The sequence below is a fragment of the Lynx rufus genome, unplaced genomic scaffold (genome assembly GCF_022079265.1).
Source record: "Lynx rufus isolate CCGP_SWC_20201006 ecotype Redwood Valley unplaced genomic scaffold, mLynRuf1.p SCAF_15, whole genome shotgun sequence".
NCBI classification, from domain to species: domain Eukaryota; kingdom Metazoa; phylum Chordata; class Mammalia; order Carnivora; family Felidae; genus Lynx; species Lynx rufus.
The window spans coordinates 28,529,580-28,545,764 of record NW_025814829.1 but is presented as its reverse complement, the minus strand read 5'-3'; the positions used below and the strand labels follow the sequence as shown (position 1 = coordinate 28,545,764).

Genomic DNA, 16,185 nt, shown 5'->3' with positions numbered 1-16,185 from the left:
AGGAGAGAAGGAAGGAAGGGAGGGAGGGAGGGAGGGAGGAAAAGCGAGCTGGTTGGTTGCTTGCTTCCAAGTGCTTTGGAGAACTTAAGAGAAAGAAAATGCTCTAAATTCCTGTTCAAGGTCTGGTTCTGAAAGCTTCTCTACCTGCCCTAAAAGAAATACTCGTAGGGCAACTAGGTGGCTCGGTCAGTTGAGTGTCTGACTCTTGATTTGGGCTAAGGTCATGATCTCAAGGTTGGTGTGATAGAGCCCGCTTCATGCTCTGCGCTGACAGCGTTCTCTCTCCCTCTCCCTCTCTCTCTGCTCCTCCCCAGCTCCCACGTTCACTGTCTCTCCTCTCTCTCTCTCCCAAAATAAATAAATAAACTTAAAAAGAAAAAGGAAAAGAAAAACACTTGCATTCGTAGCCACAGAGCCAAAATTTCTGAAGCACAAATCTAACATCTAATCAATCCCGTAGCTGGATTCCACGACAAATCGAATTCACGACAGGGTCTCTTATGTTAAAGTTTGAGAACTGATTGGAAGGAGGACTCTGAAAATTGGGATGGAGATATATGGACAGATTCGAACAAAGCTGAATACCTTGAACCTGTGAGTTCTGCTGAGTCTCCTTTGCTAGGGGAAACAGGCCCTCCTCCCCTGTCTGAGGGGGTCCTCCCCTTCTCTAAAGAAACTGTAATGATATCTCGTGAGGCAGCTGCCCTGATAAGATTGCCAGAGAAAATATAGAATGTCCAGTTAAATTTGAATTTCAGAAAAACATTGAAAAAACTCTAAGCGTAAGTATATCCCCAATATCACAAGGCACATAGTTAGAATACAAAAGTATTTGTTGCTTATTTGAAATTTGAGGTTTTTTTTTTTTAATTTTTTTTTCAACGTTTATTTATTTTTGGGACAGAGAGAGACAGAGCATGAACGGAGGAGGGGCAGAGAGAGAGGGAGACACAATCGGAAACAGGCTCCAGGCTCCGAGCCATCAGCCCAGAGCCTGACGCGGGGCTCGAACTCACGGACCGCGAGATCGTGACCTGGCTGAAGTCGGACGCTTAACCGACTGCGCCACCCAGGCGCCCCTGAAATTTGAGTTTAACTGAACATCGTGTATTTTTATTTACTAAATCGGGCAGCCCAAATTTCAGGGACTGCTGATCTTCCTCCGGACCTACCCCTACTACTTCGCATTGTTTTTGGTCCTTAAACCTGATCTAAGTCCTGGCAGACCTGGAAGTACAGGAGGGGGTGGGGAGTACAAGTTATGACCTACAAGAAGGTGCAGAACACCAGAAATGAGACTGTGAATTCAGCGGGTCAGAGTCTGGCCTCTGCTGAACGAAGCTGAAATACCAGAGCTTTTTCAGGATACTGTTGAGGAAGCATTCTATGACTTGGGGATTTAGGAATGCCAGAGTGGATTTATGTAGTATCTGTTTGTCAACTCCCCAACAATGTGCACAGGGGTGGGGTGTTTAAAGAGAGAAATTTAGGGGCGCCTGGGGGGATCGGTCAGTTGAGCATCCAACTTGGGCTTAGGTCCAGATCTCGCGGTTTGTGGGTTCAAGCCCCGCATTGGGCTCTGTACTGACAGCTCAGAGCCTGGAGTCTGCTTCCGATTCTGTGTCTCCCCCTCTCTGTGTCCCTCCCAAGCCCATGCTCTGTCTCTCAATAATAAATGTGTTAAAAAAATAAAAAAAAAATAAAAAGAAAGAGAGAACATTTATCTTTTCACCCAAGGCTTTGAGTAATACATTCATGCAGAATATTCAGTAACCTTGAAAAACATCTATGGTGCTTATTCTCTGTAGGCTGGGAATGACATTGGGATTTAGTTATGGAATTGTCTTCCCTGAATTTAATGGTGACGGAACGACCTCAGGATGGTAGGCGTCAAGTGGCAGCACTCGAGGGCCAGAGGGCCAGAGACAATTGAAACAGAAATGAGAATGATTTGCCTGCAGAAATCGTTGCTCCTGGCTGATTGATTGCGGAATCTCTAAAACCGAAATAGAAGAATAACAGACTAAAGTGTTATTAGATGGGTAGAAGCAGAAAAGATCTAGGTTTGACTTGAATCACTGAAAAAAAAAAAAAGTTATGGTTATTCACCAACCAATGCCCAGACTTGAAAGCCAGTTTATGGACCTAGGGCAGTTTGAATAAATAGGAGACTGGATCTTCTTGAGAAAGCATGCGGTTGCACGGTCAAAATGTATACCAGAAGTTTCCTCCCACTTTCACCAAGGAGGCGGAAAGCCATTCACCAAGGTTTAGATATACAAAAGGTTACAGATTTAGAAACAGAGATGAAAATACAGGAATAGATATAGGTGTGTTATCTTTAAATTAAGAGATCTAGCCAGAGTACTGTCCTGTCACCTATTTTTTTCACATAAAATATATAATTAACATCTTTACATGTCATGAAGTGCTTTTCCATGACATCTTTTTTTTTTAATGCTTATTTATTTTTGAGATAGATAGAGAGAGAAAGAGTTGGGAAGGGGCAGAGAGAGAGGAGACACAGAATCTGAAGCTGTCAGCACAGAGCCTGATGGAGAGGCTCAAACCCACAAACTGTAACATCATGACCTGAGCTGAAGTCCCAAGCTTAACCAGCTGAGCCACCCAGGTGACCCCCCCCCCTTTTTTTTAATGGCTGAATAATATTCTGGTGCATGGCTGGTATTTCTTCTAACTCTGATTTTATGTTTCTTAGGGAATTCTCCATAGTCATTATTAACATGACTCCTTCCAGTACTTTCCAGACCATGATTTGAAACATTTAGGTTACTTTAACATTTTTGCCATTATAAAGAATGCAACAATGAAACGTTTACAGTGAATTCCTAGTAAAAGTCTGTGTTTATTTCCCAAGCGTAAGTTCTAAGAACTGGGTCAAAATAGATGCCCACTTTTGAGGGTCACAGTACATGGTACCCTTCAAGAGGTTTTGTGTAACTCTAGGTACATGAAAGTGTTGATTCATACACAGCTTCACCAACCTTCGAGAGTAACACTTAAAAAAAAATCTTCACTAATTTGCCAAGCAGAATGATTGTTATACTGGGGGTGGTACAGTCAACATAATTCCAAATTATTTGAAGTAAAAGTAAAGTTTGAAGGCTTTTCTGCATTTAAGTCCCCAGATTCAGAAAAGGTACATCCTGGGATAAGGAAACATTTAAGGAAACAGTTGCCAGAACCCCCCTAGGGATTGAGGGACAGAATGCACAAAAGGAATTCAATTAAGATTTTTACAACTCCAGGAGGAAACTTAGAATCCATTGGTGAAGGTAACAGGAAAGAATATCTCAACTCACTTTCACAAGTAGGTGGGTTGTTATCCCAGACGACAGTATTGCCCGAGATGAGGCACGTGCTAGAGGGCTGACCAATGAGTCGGTATCTAAAGATAAAGAAGAATGAATGTTATATTCCCTGTTCATTTTCCTACTTATATTGCTACTTACTAGAGATCGCAATCTTGGAGAATTCAGAAGGACAATTTCCATTTGTCATAGTACTATCACTTTCCCAAAGTTTATGTCTTCATTTGGACTTTAAATTTTTTTCTTCATGCCTTCTCAACTAAATGGGCTCTCTCTACTTTAAGCCACGCTTTTGTAGAAACCTACAGTATTTAAGATTCATCAACCTCAAACCAAAGGAAATCCAAACAGAACAACAAAAGTCCAACACTGATTTCATATTTAAAATGGTCAAGGCAGAAATTCCCACTTAGTATGCCACAAACTATTCCAAGCGTTCCATAAACGTGGAATATCTCCCCCAATGATAATCTCTTGCAAAACTATAGTAGAATATTACAACCAGGACATTGGCATAGGTATGATCTGCCAATTTGGTTCAAATTTCCTCAGTTTTATTTGTGCTAATTTGTGTGAGGGGTGCATGTGTATTTACATCTATGCAATTTTTTTTTTATACAGACTATTTTTAAGAGGAGATTCAAGTTTACAGAAATATTGACCAGAAGGTACAGGGATTTACCATATACTCCCTTTCCACACACATGCACAACCTCCCACATTACCAACATCCCCCACCAGAATGGTACAATTTGTTGCAATTGATGAAGCTACGTGGACACATCATTATCATCTCAAGTCCATAGTTTACATCAGGGTTCACTCTTGGTGTTGGACATTCTACGGGCTTGGACCAATGTAAAATGACATGTATCCAAAGAGTCGGACGCTCACCCAATTGAGCCACCCAGGCGCGCCCCCCCCACCCCCGTGTTGTTTTAGTTTGCATTCTCCTAATAGCTAATGAAGCTGAATATATGTTCATGTACTTACATCACATATTCTCTTCAATGACATGTCCATTCATGTCCATTCTGGATTCAATAGTATGCCTCTAAATTTACGTCCTGAAACCTCAGAATCTGACTTTATTTGGAAATAAGTTTGTGGCGGATGTAACAGAGTTAGGATGAGGTCACACTGGATTAGCGGGGGCCCTACTCCAATGACTGGTGTCCTCAAAGGAAGAAGGAAGTTTGGACAAAGAGACACACAGAGGGAAGACAAAGGTAACACATACAGAGGCAAAGTCATGTGAGGCAAAGCCAGACAGAGGCAGAGATGGAGAGATGTGTTTATAGCCAAGTTATACCAAGGACTGCTGGTAACCACCAGAAGCTAGGGGAAAAGCATGGAATAAATTCTTCCTTAGAGCCTCCAGTAGGAACCAACCTGCTTACACCTTGATTTCAGACTTGTTCAATTCCATCCCTAACTTGCTGTGAGTTTTTACCATGATTTGTTATTGGACTTTGTCAACTGCAATTTCTGGGACCGTTGATATGAGCATATATATTTTCTACTTTGAGCATACAAATTAATATGAGCTTGGGTGGATCAGTCGATTAAGTGTCTGACTCAATTTCAGCTCAGGTCATGATCTCACAGTTCACCAGCTAGAACCCACATCGGGCTCTATGCTAACAGTGTGGAGCCCGCTCGGGATTCTCTCTCTCCTTCTCCCTCTGCCCCTCTTCCGCTCTCTCTCTCTCTTAAAATACATACATAAAACCCTTCTAAAATATTAAAAATTTTCTCCTCTTTAGCCTGTTAATATAGTTGATTATGTTGATTGATTTTTGGATGTTGAATCTGTCTTGCATACCCGGAGTAGTTTCCACTGCGGTCACTGTAGGCAATTTTTTTAATGCCTTACTAGGTTTGATTTGCTAACATTTTATAGACGGTAAAAAAACTTCAATAAAGTATTAACAAATCAAACCCAACAGTACATAAAAAGAATCATATACAATAGCCAACTGGGATTTATTCCAGGTATGCGATTAATATTTTTAAAGACATGGAGTTCACAGTTAATAAGTTCTTTTCTTTCGTATTTGGAAAAGGTGTGCCACTTCCTTCTTGCCTCCATATTTTCAGATAGTAAACCCACTGCCATTCAAATTGTGTTCCCCTATAGGTAGTGTGTCCTTTCTCTTTGCTTGCCTTTAAGATTTTTCTCAAGGGAATTTGTAATTACTTATTGAAGCGATTTTATGAAGGCTGCTTGCCTTTAAGATTTTTCTCAAGGGAATTTGTAATTACTTATTGAAGCGATTTTATGAAGGCTGCTTTAAAATCTTCGTTCGATAGTTCCAACATCTGACTCATCTTGGCATTGGCATCCTTACTGGTATTGATTATCCCTTCTCAGTCAAGCTGCGATTTCCCTGGTTCTTGATGTGACACGTGATTTTTCTCTTGGATCCTAACACTTGGGATATTGTGTTAAGCGACTCTTGCTCTTAGTGAAATCAAGTTTAGCACGTAACCGCTCTCTTTAGGGTAGTGTGTAGATTCTGGCCTATTTTTGTGGGCTTTAGTTCCAACGACAATTGCATTTTCCAGTCTTGCAGGGCTATTCTGGTCGGCTTTATTCTCCTGGCTCCGCATCCCTGCTGACACTGCCTGGGACGGCGGAGGCGCTTCTCTGACCTGCCTGGTACCACTAGGTGAGGCGTGAGAGATGTTCAACCCTTGCATGGAGAGGAACCTCCCTGGCCTGTTCTCTGGCTATCTGGGGAGGGGGGAGCTCCCCCTTCGTTTTGTGTTGTGGCCACCAGGGGAGGGAAGCCCCTATCTAGGCTGCATTTTGCTGCTGGGTGGAGAACCAGGAGTCATGGGTCTGGGAGGCTCTCTCCTACTGCATGGAGGAGGAGGAAACCCCGAACCTGGTTCCCTTTCTGCTGCTGGGTTGAAGTCTAGGTCTCGCCAACTGGGCTCCGTTGACGCCGTCACCACCGGCAGAAGAGAGCTCACTGCTGCTGGCTGGTGTGGGGCATTAGATAAAATTGTCATTGGGACTGAAGCCCAGGTTCTACCACTGATACAGCTGCTGGTGACCTGGGGACCTGCTGCTTCTCAGGGCTTCTCCGAGAAGGAGAGACACTCCCCTGACCCCATCCCTGATTTCTGCTTATGCTGCTAAGCTGGGCAGATTGGACCACTATTGCCATCAACATGTCTCCCCACCACCTCCCCACTAAGCTTCCCTTTTCCCAGCCCTTTGACCAGAGAACAGGCTTCTCTCTCCCTCTCTTCCTGCCTGCTGAATATTCAGGGTTGCGTTCCTTCCAAGCACCCAGTCTTGGAGATAAAAAGGAAATCCAGGGACCTCACTACGGGGTCACTCTTTACGTTTTATAGTCCTCCAGCCCATCTCCTTTCCACCTTTTGTGGTCCTTTCATGGTTACGTGTTGAACAGTTCCCAGGGTATTTAGCTACATAGAGAGACGCAGAGAAAAGTGAGTCTGCCCATCGTGTCCTGGAACTGGAAGTTCTTGCAATCGACATAAGTTTTAATGCTCTTGGAAGATATGGAAGTATTAAATGTGTATGCACCTAATTACATAGCCTCAAATATATAAAACAAAACCCAGAAATACAAGAGGAAATTGGAAAAAAAATTGATAGATCAAGCCTGCTTTAGAAAAGAAACACACTCTGCTCATTTTATGAGGATAAATTGGTTATAAAGCCAGACAAGGACAGCATGAGAATGGGAAATTATGAGGCCTATCATACTTATGAGAATAAAAAGGAAAAAAATCTGAAATAAAATATTATAAAACAGATCTAGCAGTATATAGAAAATATTTATTATACTTCCAGACTGAGTTGGGTTCCTCCAACATTTCAGGTTTAATCTGTTAGTGCAATTCATGACATGCATTCCTCCTCCTTCACTCTTTTGTATTTGGTTATTCAGTTGCCCCAGGCCCAGTTGTTGAAAAGATTCTTCTTTTACCTTTGAACAGTTTTGGTGCCTTGGTGCAAAATAGTCGATGATAAATGTATGGTTTTACTTCTGGATTCCCAATTCTGTTCTATTGATCTGTACATCTGTCCTTATGTCAGTATCACACATTCTGGATTGCTGTAGGTTTATAGTAAGTTTTGAAATTGAGAAGTTCTGCTTTTTCAAGATTTTTTTTTTGACTGTATGGGTGCCTTGCACTTCCATAAGAATTTCAGGATGAACTTGTCGATTTCTGCAAAAGGATGCTGGAATTTATAGGGATTGTATTAAATCTGCGGGTCAATTTGGTGAAGTCAATATTCTATAATTCTATAATATTCAATATTATTATAACACTAGCAATATTAAGTCATCCAATCTATGAATATAGAATATATTTCCATTTATGTAGATCCTCTTTCATTTTGTTTTCCAAAATATTTCATAATCTTCAGTGTATAATTTTATACTTCTTTGGTGCAGTTTATTTCTAAGTGATTTTATTTTTTTGATGTTATTGTAAGTGGAATTGGTTTCTTAACTTCATTCTCAGATTGTTTATTGCTAGAGTATAAAAATGCAATTTAATTTTGTGTATTGGTCTGATATCCTGAATCTTGTTGAACTATTTATTAGCTGTAATAGGTTTTTTGGTGTGTGTGCGTGTGTGTGTGTGTGTGTGTACATTCCTTAGGATTTTCTATACAAAACACATCATTTTCAAACAGTTATTTATTTAAATTTTTTAATGTTTGTTTATTTTTGAGAGAGAGAGTGAGAGAGCATGAGCAGGGGAAGGACAGAGAGAGGGGGAGACACAGAATCCGAAGCAGGCTCCAGGCTCTGAGCTGTCAGCACAGAGTCCAATGCGGGGCTCAAACCCATGAACTGTGAGATCATGACCTGAGCTGAAGTCGGATTCTTAACTGACTGAGCCACCCAGGTGCCCCCAAACAGAAACTGTTTTAATCCTTCCTTCCAAATTGGATGCCTTTTGCTTCTTTTTCTTGATTAATTGTCCTGGCTTGAACCTCCAGTACAATGTTGATTAGAAGTGGTAAGAAGTTTTCAATAACTTTTAATTTATATTAAAATTGTGTGTGATGTGTGTGTGTGTGTGTGTGTGTGTGCGTTATAAAACTACATTTCTTAGCTGTGGATCATGGTAAGAGAAGTTTGAAATCCACTGTCCTAAGGAAACTTTGGTACATGTGCGCTAGGAGGCATGTATATTCATATCAGGAATGCTTAGAGTAGCCAAAACAAAACAAAGTAAAACAAACTGGCAACAATCCAAATATAACAAGCAAGAAAAAATAAATTGTGGCATACCCACATAAGGAAATACTCTCCCAAGTGAAAATGAATTAACCACAACCACATAGATAAGTGGCAAAAACAAACTGTTAAATAGAAAAGCCAGTTGAAGAGAAGTACATAGCGTATCATGCCAGTGACATAAAGCTTAAACTAGGGAAAGCTAAATAGAAACTGACTTGGAGTATGTATGGGAGAGAAGGGGAGCAAATGGAAGGGAACGAACCACACAAAATTCGGGATGGTCGTTACTTCCACACAGATGTTGGAGGTAGAATGGGAATTGGAAAAGGCACATAGGAGGCTTCCAAGGTACTAGCAATGTTTCTTAAGGTAGGTAGTGTATACGCCGAAGTTCATTTTATTGTTATTGCTTATGCTATAGTAAATGTATTTTAAGTGAGCAATAAATAATAAAAACAAAGCAAAAGTTAAGATCTATGGTAAAGCAGTCTCTCTACTTCTTTCCTGAATTGGTTGTCTCCCTTCAGGATAAGCCAAGAATATGCCCACAGCAAGATTTCTGCACTGTGTGCGTTTCTGGAGAGGGGCTCTAACAATTGAAATTTGCCTGTCTACCATTCAGCTCCATCATCCCAAACAAATCATTCTTTCCCACTTCTCAGTCCAACATCTCTAGTTCTTGGTGCTTTGGGGCAAGAATATATGCATGGATCAACTAATGTTTGTTCCATTTGCTTCTTTAGAGAGCTGGTCCTTCCCATTTAATGAATGTTTCGCTTGGTTTTAGGTACATTAATTGGTTGTGCAGTAGGCATCTTTCCTCTCCACCCCCAGGTTTCTAGCACGGATATAGGTTTTTTCCTATTTTTCCAATATTTGTTTAGTCATTTCAGGCAGAGTTGAATGCCTGGATTCAAGCCACCACTTCTATTTAGAAATCTTATTACTGTCTTTTTAACCTCTTTTTTTAAAATATTTATTTTGAGAGAGAGAGAGAGAGCAGGGGAGGGGCAGAGAGAGAGAGGGTGAGAGAGAGAATCTCAAACAGGCTTTTCAGCATCAGAGCAGAGCCCGAGGTAGGGCTCGGACTCATGATATCGGGATCATGACCTGAGCCAAAACCAAGAGTCAGAAGCTTAACCAACTGAGCCACCCGGGCACCTCTCTTATTGCTGTGTTTTTAATAGGCAGGTAGACTTTCTAAGACTATTGCTTAGAGATTGGTGCTACAATTCCGGAACTGTCGTCCCAAACAGTGATGCTTGGCACTAGACTCACCCTTCATTACAAGCATAATTAACAGTTGATCCAAACTTGGTGTCTCCGTCTATGGTCATTCTGCCATTTATGAGTTCTGGAGGAGTTCCACATGATTTACCTATGGGAAAGAAGTAGAATTTGGGGACCGGACATCGAACACTCCAAACTTCTCTTAGTAAGTACGTAAGATCCCAACTGGCTGTCCCAACCTTTACTGAAAAGCATTTGTAGTTCCAAGGCTTTGCCCCCTTGAAGACACTTACAAGACTGCCTTAGGACCAGCCACCCACTAAGCACCACTTTCAAAAAGAGCCTCCCTCCAGATCTACCTCATCCTCATACTGTGCCTCCCAGAAAAATGTAAACTTCCCTTATTCCCAAAGTGTTCACTTTGTAATTCAACCAGTGTAAATCAGGGTCTCGAAGTGTGGGATTTTCTCCCCGCCTACACTTCTCTTTCCTTTCCCAAGTCACTCGTTACTCAGTTTCAGTGGTGACAACGGGGAACCCCTACTGAATGGAGGTTTTCCCTCAGTCATGCCTTGTGATAGTCATTTCTCATGAATCAAACTTGTAATGAAGGTGTCAGGAAATCAAAGCAATAGGAAGATAGGACGCAAAGAATAACTCTCACATCTGCAATCCCTTTTAGGCAAACTTATTAAGTCATATGCATCTTGGTTCCAAAACCTGAACAATTGAATCAGCTCTTATGGACGTTTGACACAGTGGAATTCTCAGTCTAAAGGTACTTACGTTCACATTTGTTTTCAGCACTTGACCAGGTCAAGTTCTCTTGGCAGGTGATACGGAACTGTTTCTTGTAGTAACCAGGGCGGCATATGTAGTTCAAAGATGCCCCAATGGGAAACTCAAACTTCTCAATCGGTTCTGTAGGCCTGGCAAACGGGAGCTGTGCCGGGGCTTTGCAATTACCTGGAGACCAAGACCACAGTGGCATCAAAGTTAATGGAGAAACTTCTACTCTGCTGTCTGTTTTTCTCCAATAAGCTTCATGGATGTGATCAAAGAAGAAGAATACTGTAATTATGGTAAAATGATTGCTTCCCTTAGTAGCGATCTTAGATATGAACTTTTTAAATCAGCATCTACTCACTTAGAAAGTCGTTGCTATTTTGAAGGCAATTAAGAGTTAAATATATATATATGTGTGTATGTGTATGTATATATATATGTGTGTGTGTGTATATATATGTGTGTGTGTGTGTGTGTGTGTGTGTGTGTGTGTATTTAAATACTAGACTCAGCTATCTCCCCTTCAGGCCTAATAGGTTTAAGTTAAGGTAATAAAAATAATATTTACAGTCAAATAGTATGTAATCAAGAAGAAATACCTGTTGGAAAAATATCATTTTATTCTAGGTTTGGAAATCTGTCGGTTTTGTTTTTTCAAATTTTTAATTTTTATTATTTAAAAAATTTTTAAATTTTTATTTATTTTTGGGAGAGGGAGAGCTCCTGTGGGGCAGGGGCAGAGAGAGGGCAACAAAAAATCCAAAGGGAATCTGCACTGACAGCAGTGAACCCGATGTGGGGCTTGAACTTGCAAACTGTGAGATCATGACCTGAACTGAAGTTGGTTCATTAAGCTTGTGGTAATTTGTAACAGCAGTAATAAGAAACTAATACAGAATATAATGGTGTATAGTGTTAGGAACTGGATTCATATCGATCTGAACTTGAACTTCTACTTACTAGCTGTGAGGCAAAAGTAAAAATGCAAATATGGATAATAACCCAAATAAAAAAGAATGTATGAATCCTCACTAGAGAAAGCTTGACCTAGCTTCCTTTTCCTCCTTCATTTCCAATCCTTCAAATTATTTATCTTATTTATCCTATAATAAATAAATTATTTATCCTATTTGTTCTATAATAAATATATTAACGTGAACTCCATAAACTCAAGATCTACTCTAATTTATTAAAAAAAAACCCTCTTCCGCATAGCTTTACAGTATATTAAATACAATAACTGAAAAGTATTTGGAGTATTCAATTTGATGACTTTTGACACATGTATGCCCCATGAAACTATTACCACAATGGAAATAACAAACACTTCCATCAGGCTCCCTCTAATTTCCTCACGTCCCTTTGTAATGCATCCATCTCTCCACCTCCTCCTCTAGGTGATCTCCGAACTGCTTCCTCTTACAACAGACTGATTTGACCTTCTAGAATTTCATATAAACCACATCACTCAGTTGGTACTTTTTTTTTTTTTTTCTTTTCTTTTGGTCTAGCTTTTACACAGAAAGCTTATTTTGAGATTTATCCGGGTTGTTGCATTTAAAAAAAAATTATTTCTTTTTGCTCGGTAATATTCAGTTGTACAAAAATACTTAATTTAGTTCATCTCTTTAGCTGCTGGAGGTTATTTGGATTGTTTCCAGTTGTGGGCTATTACAAGTGAAGCCACTGTGAAAATTCTATAGAAGTCTTTGTGTGGTCGCATGCTTTCACATCTCTTGAGTAAATACCTAGGGGTAAAATGCTCAGTCGTATGACACATTTGTGTTTAACTTTTTAAGAAACTGCCAAACTGTTTTCCAAAGGAGTTGGAAGTCATTCCAGTTAGTTCATCTTATTGCCAACACTGTATGCTCAATTTTTAACATTTTAGCTATTCTAGTGGGTGTATACAATCATCTCGCTGTGGTTTTGTCTTGGGTGACCCAGTCCACATTGAAATACTCCCAATCCAAACTTTCCATTCAAGGCAGATTGATTTATTCTGTGCTAGAAAAACAATTTACTTATTACTTCCATGCCTCTGTTCAAACATGAACTGTCAACCTGGGGCACACTCTGGTCTCCAGTCTGCAGATTCTACTCTTTTATGAAAAGATCTGCAAATGTCTGCAAATGTTTTATTAAAACACCTTCATCAGTTAAGGAAAAAAAGCATGCATTAAAAAAAATTAATGTATTTATATTTAATATTTTAAAATATTTATATATTTTATAATATTAGTATATACTACATATTATATTTGGTATATTATATAATCTAATGTAATATATAATATTATGTATTATAATATATAGTTTGGAATATTGTTATATATAACATATTAATTTATTATATTATAATATATAATATATACTATATCTATTATACAGATTAATGTGTATTATAAATTACTTATAAACTATATATACAAACTATAACAACTTAATACTACACATTAAATTATATTCATATTATACAGCTTAATAAATTTCACATGCATATGATGTAATTATATATGTTAATTATATAACAAATTGTAAAGTCATGTTATATATATATAAATATAACATAATTTATATAACATTGTTATATAAAAGAACTATATCACATATATTATATATTAAAATAGTAAATATATTTAAATATATGTGATAATTTTATATTTATAAAACTATATAATATCACATGTTATACATAAATAGAAATTTTAAAATACGCGATAGAGATGAAATAAACATTTTAAATGCTTTGCTAATCATGATGACTTAATATAATCATTAATTAATGTCTAAAGGGACAAAATAGTCAATGAGTTTCTCTGTTCACAAGGTGGATGTTCATTTCAAGTAGTCTTGACATTTTCTCGTTTTATTTTGTGAACTTCTGGTCACTTGTGATTAGACTGACAATGTTTCTTCCTCTTAGTGTCTCTGACAAAGAGCTTGGATATGTGTGTGCCTGCGTGTGTCTGTGTGCGCATGTCTGCGTGTGTCCATGCGTGGAAGGGATTGTCTTGTTTGCTTAAGTTGGCCTTACTAGAATTATCTTCATTCTGTTTCTATGTGGAAACACTTCAAAGTTACTTGTGCGATCACAGAGGTTATATTAGATAAAACGAGGTAATATAAACCATAAACCTGCTCATCTGAACACATGTAAACTGAAATAGGTGACAATTCACAGAAAGCCACTGGACTTGCCATCTTTTCTACCTTGCGTCTTTACACAGCACGGCAACAGAGTGAGATCTGCCCCAAGGACCAGGTGAGGGCGCCAGAGTCCGTCCTATGCTCCACACTGCCCTAGTACCCTGAGTGTGCTCCTGTGTGTATGTGAAATAACTATCCGGGTGAATCCGCATGTCCAATTTGGATTCACTCCTTAAATGCTGCGAGCGCCATGCTCCTTGCCCTCTGCCTTCTCTGATCATCAAAGCTGAGATGTCCCCCTTTTGAGTCATGCTGTGGTCTTTAGGCTCTTGTCAAGGAAGGTCCTACTCATGTTTCTCAGATCTACAGGGGCTTTTCAGGTTACAAAAAACACTGTCACATACACTACCTCATTTGATTTTCACAACAGTCCTCTCATATGGCAGGATGTCGACTATGTTCATTTTCTATGTATGGACACTGAAAGTCAGGGATGTGACTGGCTTGCTGGGCTCCAGGCCGACAGATAGTAAGTAGCGGCTGAAAAAAACAGAACCCAGGCCTCCTAATTAAGAAAAGTTCATAAAACTCCACCACACAGCTTCTACATGAATGCACCTTGGAGAAATAGCTCTCTCATAAAGTCCGAAGTGCTGTGCACACTGTCAGCATTCCATAAACATTTTCTTTACCTAAATTCCTTTGGCAAGGAAATTACTAAGCTGTTTCACATTTTCAGGTTATTATGATAACCTTAGTAAATATTTTTTTTTTGCAATTAACATTCCAGTAAGAAGAGACACAAATATACTCAAAAGGTTCACAAAAATTTCTACTCATTGACCACAGATTGCTTAATACACTTGGCTTGCTTCTCTTCTAGTAATAAAACTTTCGGCTTTATCACGTTTCTTCACCTGGTTGGTTACTTTAGGACGTCTATTAGTAATGACTTCAGTGGAAACTTGGTTTTCCTTTTTCCTTACTCTCTTAGACGGCACAAACAATGAACACACAGTGTCTAGCGACAACAGAGAACAAAGTCACTTGGTCAAGAAGAGGCTGGACAAAAATAATTAGGACTCTCATTTCAACGGAGAGGTTTTACCAATGAGTCCAAGCAACTAAGCCTTCTCAGAAAGCCAAAAATAAGAAGAGAAGGGTTCAAAGTGAAAATGGTTACCTATTTAAAAGGAAGGAAGGAAGGGAAGATGCCACCTCAAAATTTCCCATCAGTTATAACAGGCTTTATTTTCTACTACTACTAAAACACATGACCACACTGCCACACTGTGAAAACATCTCTCCACTTCCCTTCTATCTGCGACTAGTGACACTGAGGGTTCTGGAACTTCGCTGGCTCTTCCAACCCCGTGGGACTTCTTCACACGTTGGCGCTCAATAGGTGCAGGTGGTGGTTTGGGGTGTGAGTGGGGCGCATCCAACCAGATGCAAGGCAGTTTACGGTGAAAACTCCACCGGCAGGACTCCTTGTCCAAACACCCTCACGCACAAAGTTCAGAAAGAATGGCTGGAGGAAAGAACTTAAGTGACAGGCTCTGTGTTAGACCCCTGGACACACTTCATGCCATTTAGGTAACAACACCACGAGGTAGAAATCCGGGTTCACACCACACAGAAAAGGAAACGGACTCGGGCAGGTGCAGGAACCTTCCTCACACTTAAGAACTTGCTAGGATTAGAACCCAAGTTGGTCGTATTTCCAGCCCCCGTTTCTTGGCTGCAATCAGCACTACGCTCCTCTCTCGCCGGCCTTTGTTAACAGACAAAGGCAGAGAAATTTCCTGCTGCACCTGCTCTGCACCTGCTCGGCACCTGCGCGCTCCCGGGCGGTGGCACAACACAAGCCCCGGCAGAGGGGATCACCCAGAGCCACCAGGGTCCCGGCATGGGCGGGGATCTGAGAGTCCCCCTGCCTTCTCGCCCCACCCAGCGCCCAGCCCCGAGTCTCACCCCAGGCCGCCGGCAGCGTGAGCAGCAGCAGAACCGCGAGGAGGGCTCCTCCGGAGCGGGAGAGAGGGGGCGCCGGCGGCCCGAGAGGCTGCGGGCTCCTCCGACAAGAGGCTCCCATCCTCTCCAGGAAGAGGTGCGACCTCGAGGGAAAGCGCAGCAGAGAGCGCAGCGGGGAGATGAGAGGCAACGCGCTCGCTCCCAGCGCTGCGGAGTGTGGAGAGCGCAGCTGGGAGGGGCGGAAAGAAGACTTTGACCGCAGCTTCCCCTTAAGGGGCGAGGGCCTGTTTACTACTAATTTGCATCGTTTCTAACGAGTTTCGCTCCCACGACCACCATCGGGAGCCCTCCGCAGGAGCAGAAGCTGGTGATGCTTCGTTTCCTTGATGTCGTCCGCGTGGAGGCTGGGCGGCTCCGGATAAAGGCGGTGGAATCTGGCTGCTCAGCTTTCCAACGCCTCCGCACGACTTTTCCCC

At 40.8% G+C, this 16,185-nt stretch overlaps 1 protein-coding gene across 2 annotated transcripts in view; it reads right to left on the bottom strand.

The window, feature by feature from the left end:
* The window catches only part of CR1L (complement C3b/C4b receptor 1 like), a 62,431-nt gene extending 46,545 nt beyond the window's left edge, over nucleotides 1–15,886 (bottom strand). Inside the window, exons 1-4 of one of the 2 annotated variants that reach the window (XR_006961592.1) lie at nucleotides 15,713–15,886; nucleotides 10,589–10,768; nucleotides 9,851–9,950; nucleotides 3,324–3,409 (exon numbers count right to left, since the gene is read on the bottom strand). Coding sequence is in view for 1 of the 2 variants with exons in the window: in XM_047076763.1 (XP_046932719.1) it covers nucleotides 3,324–3,409; nucleotides 9,851–9,950; nucleotides 10,589–10,768; nucleotides 15,713–15,830 (484 nt within the window). In the remaining variant the exon portion in view is untranslated. The remainder of the gene's footprint in view (nucleotides 1–3,323; nucleotides 3,410–9,850; nucleotides 9,951–10,588; nucleotides 10,769–15,712) is intronic. The other variant, XM_047076763.1, reaches the window with a different exon arrangement.
* Between the last annotated feature and the right edge of the window lie 299 nt (nucleotides 15,887–16,185).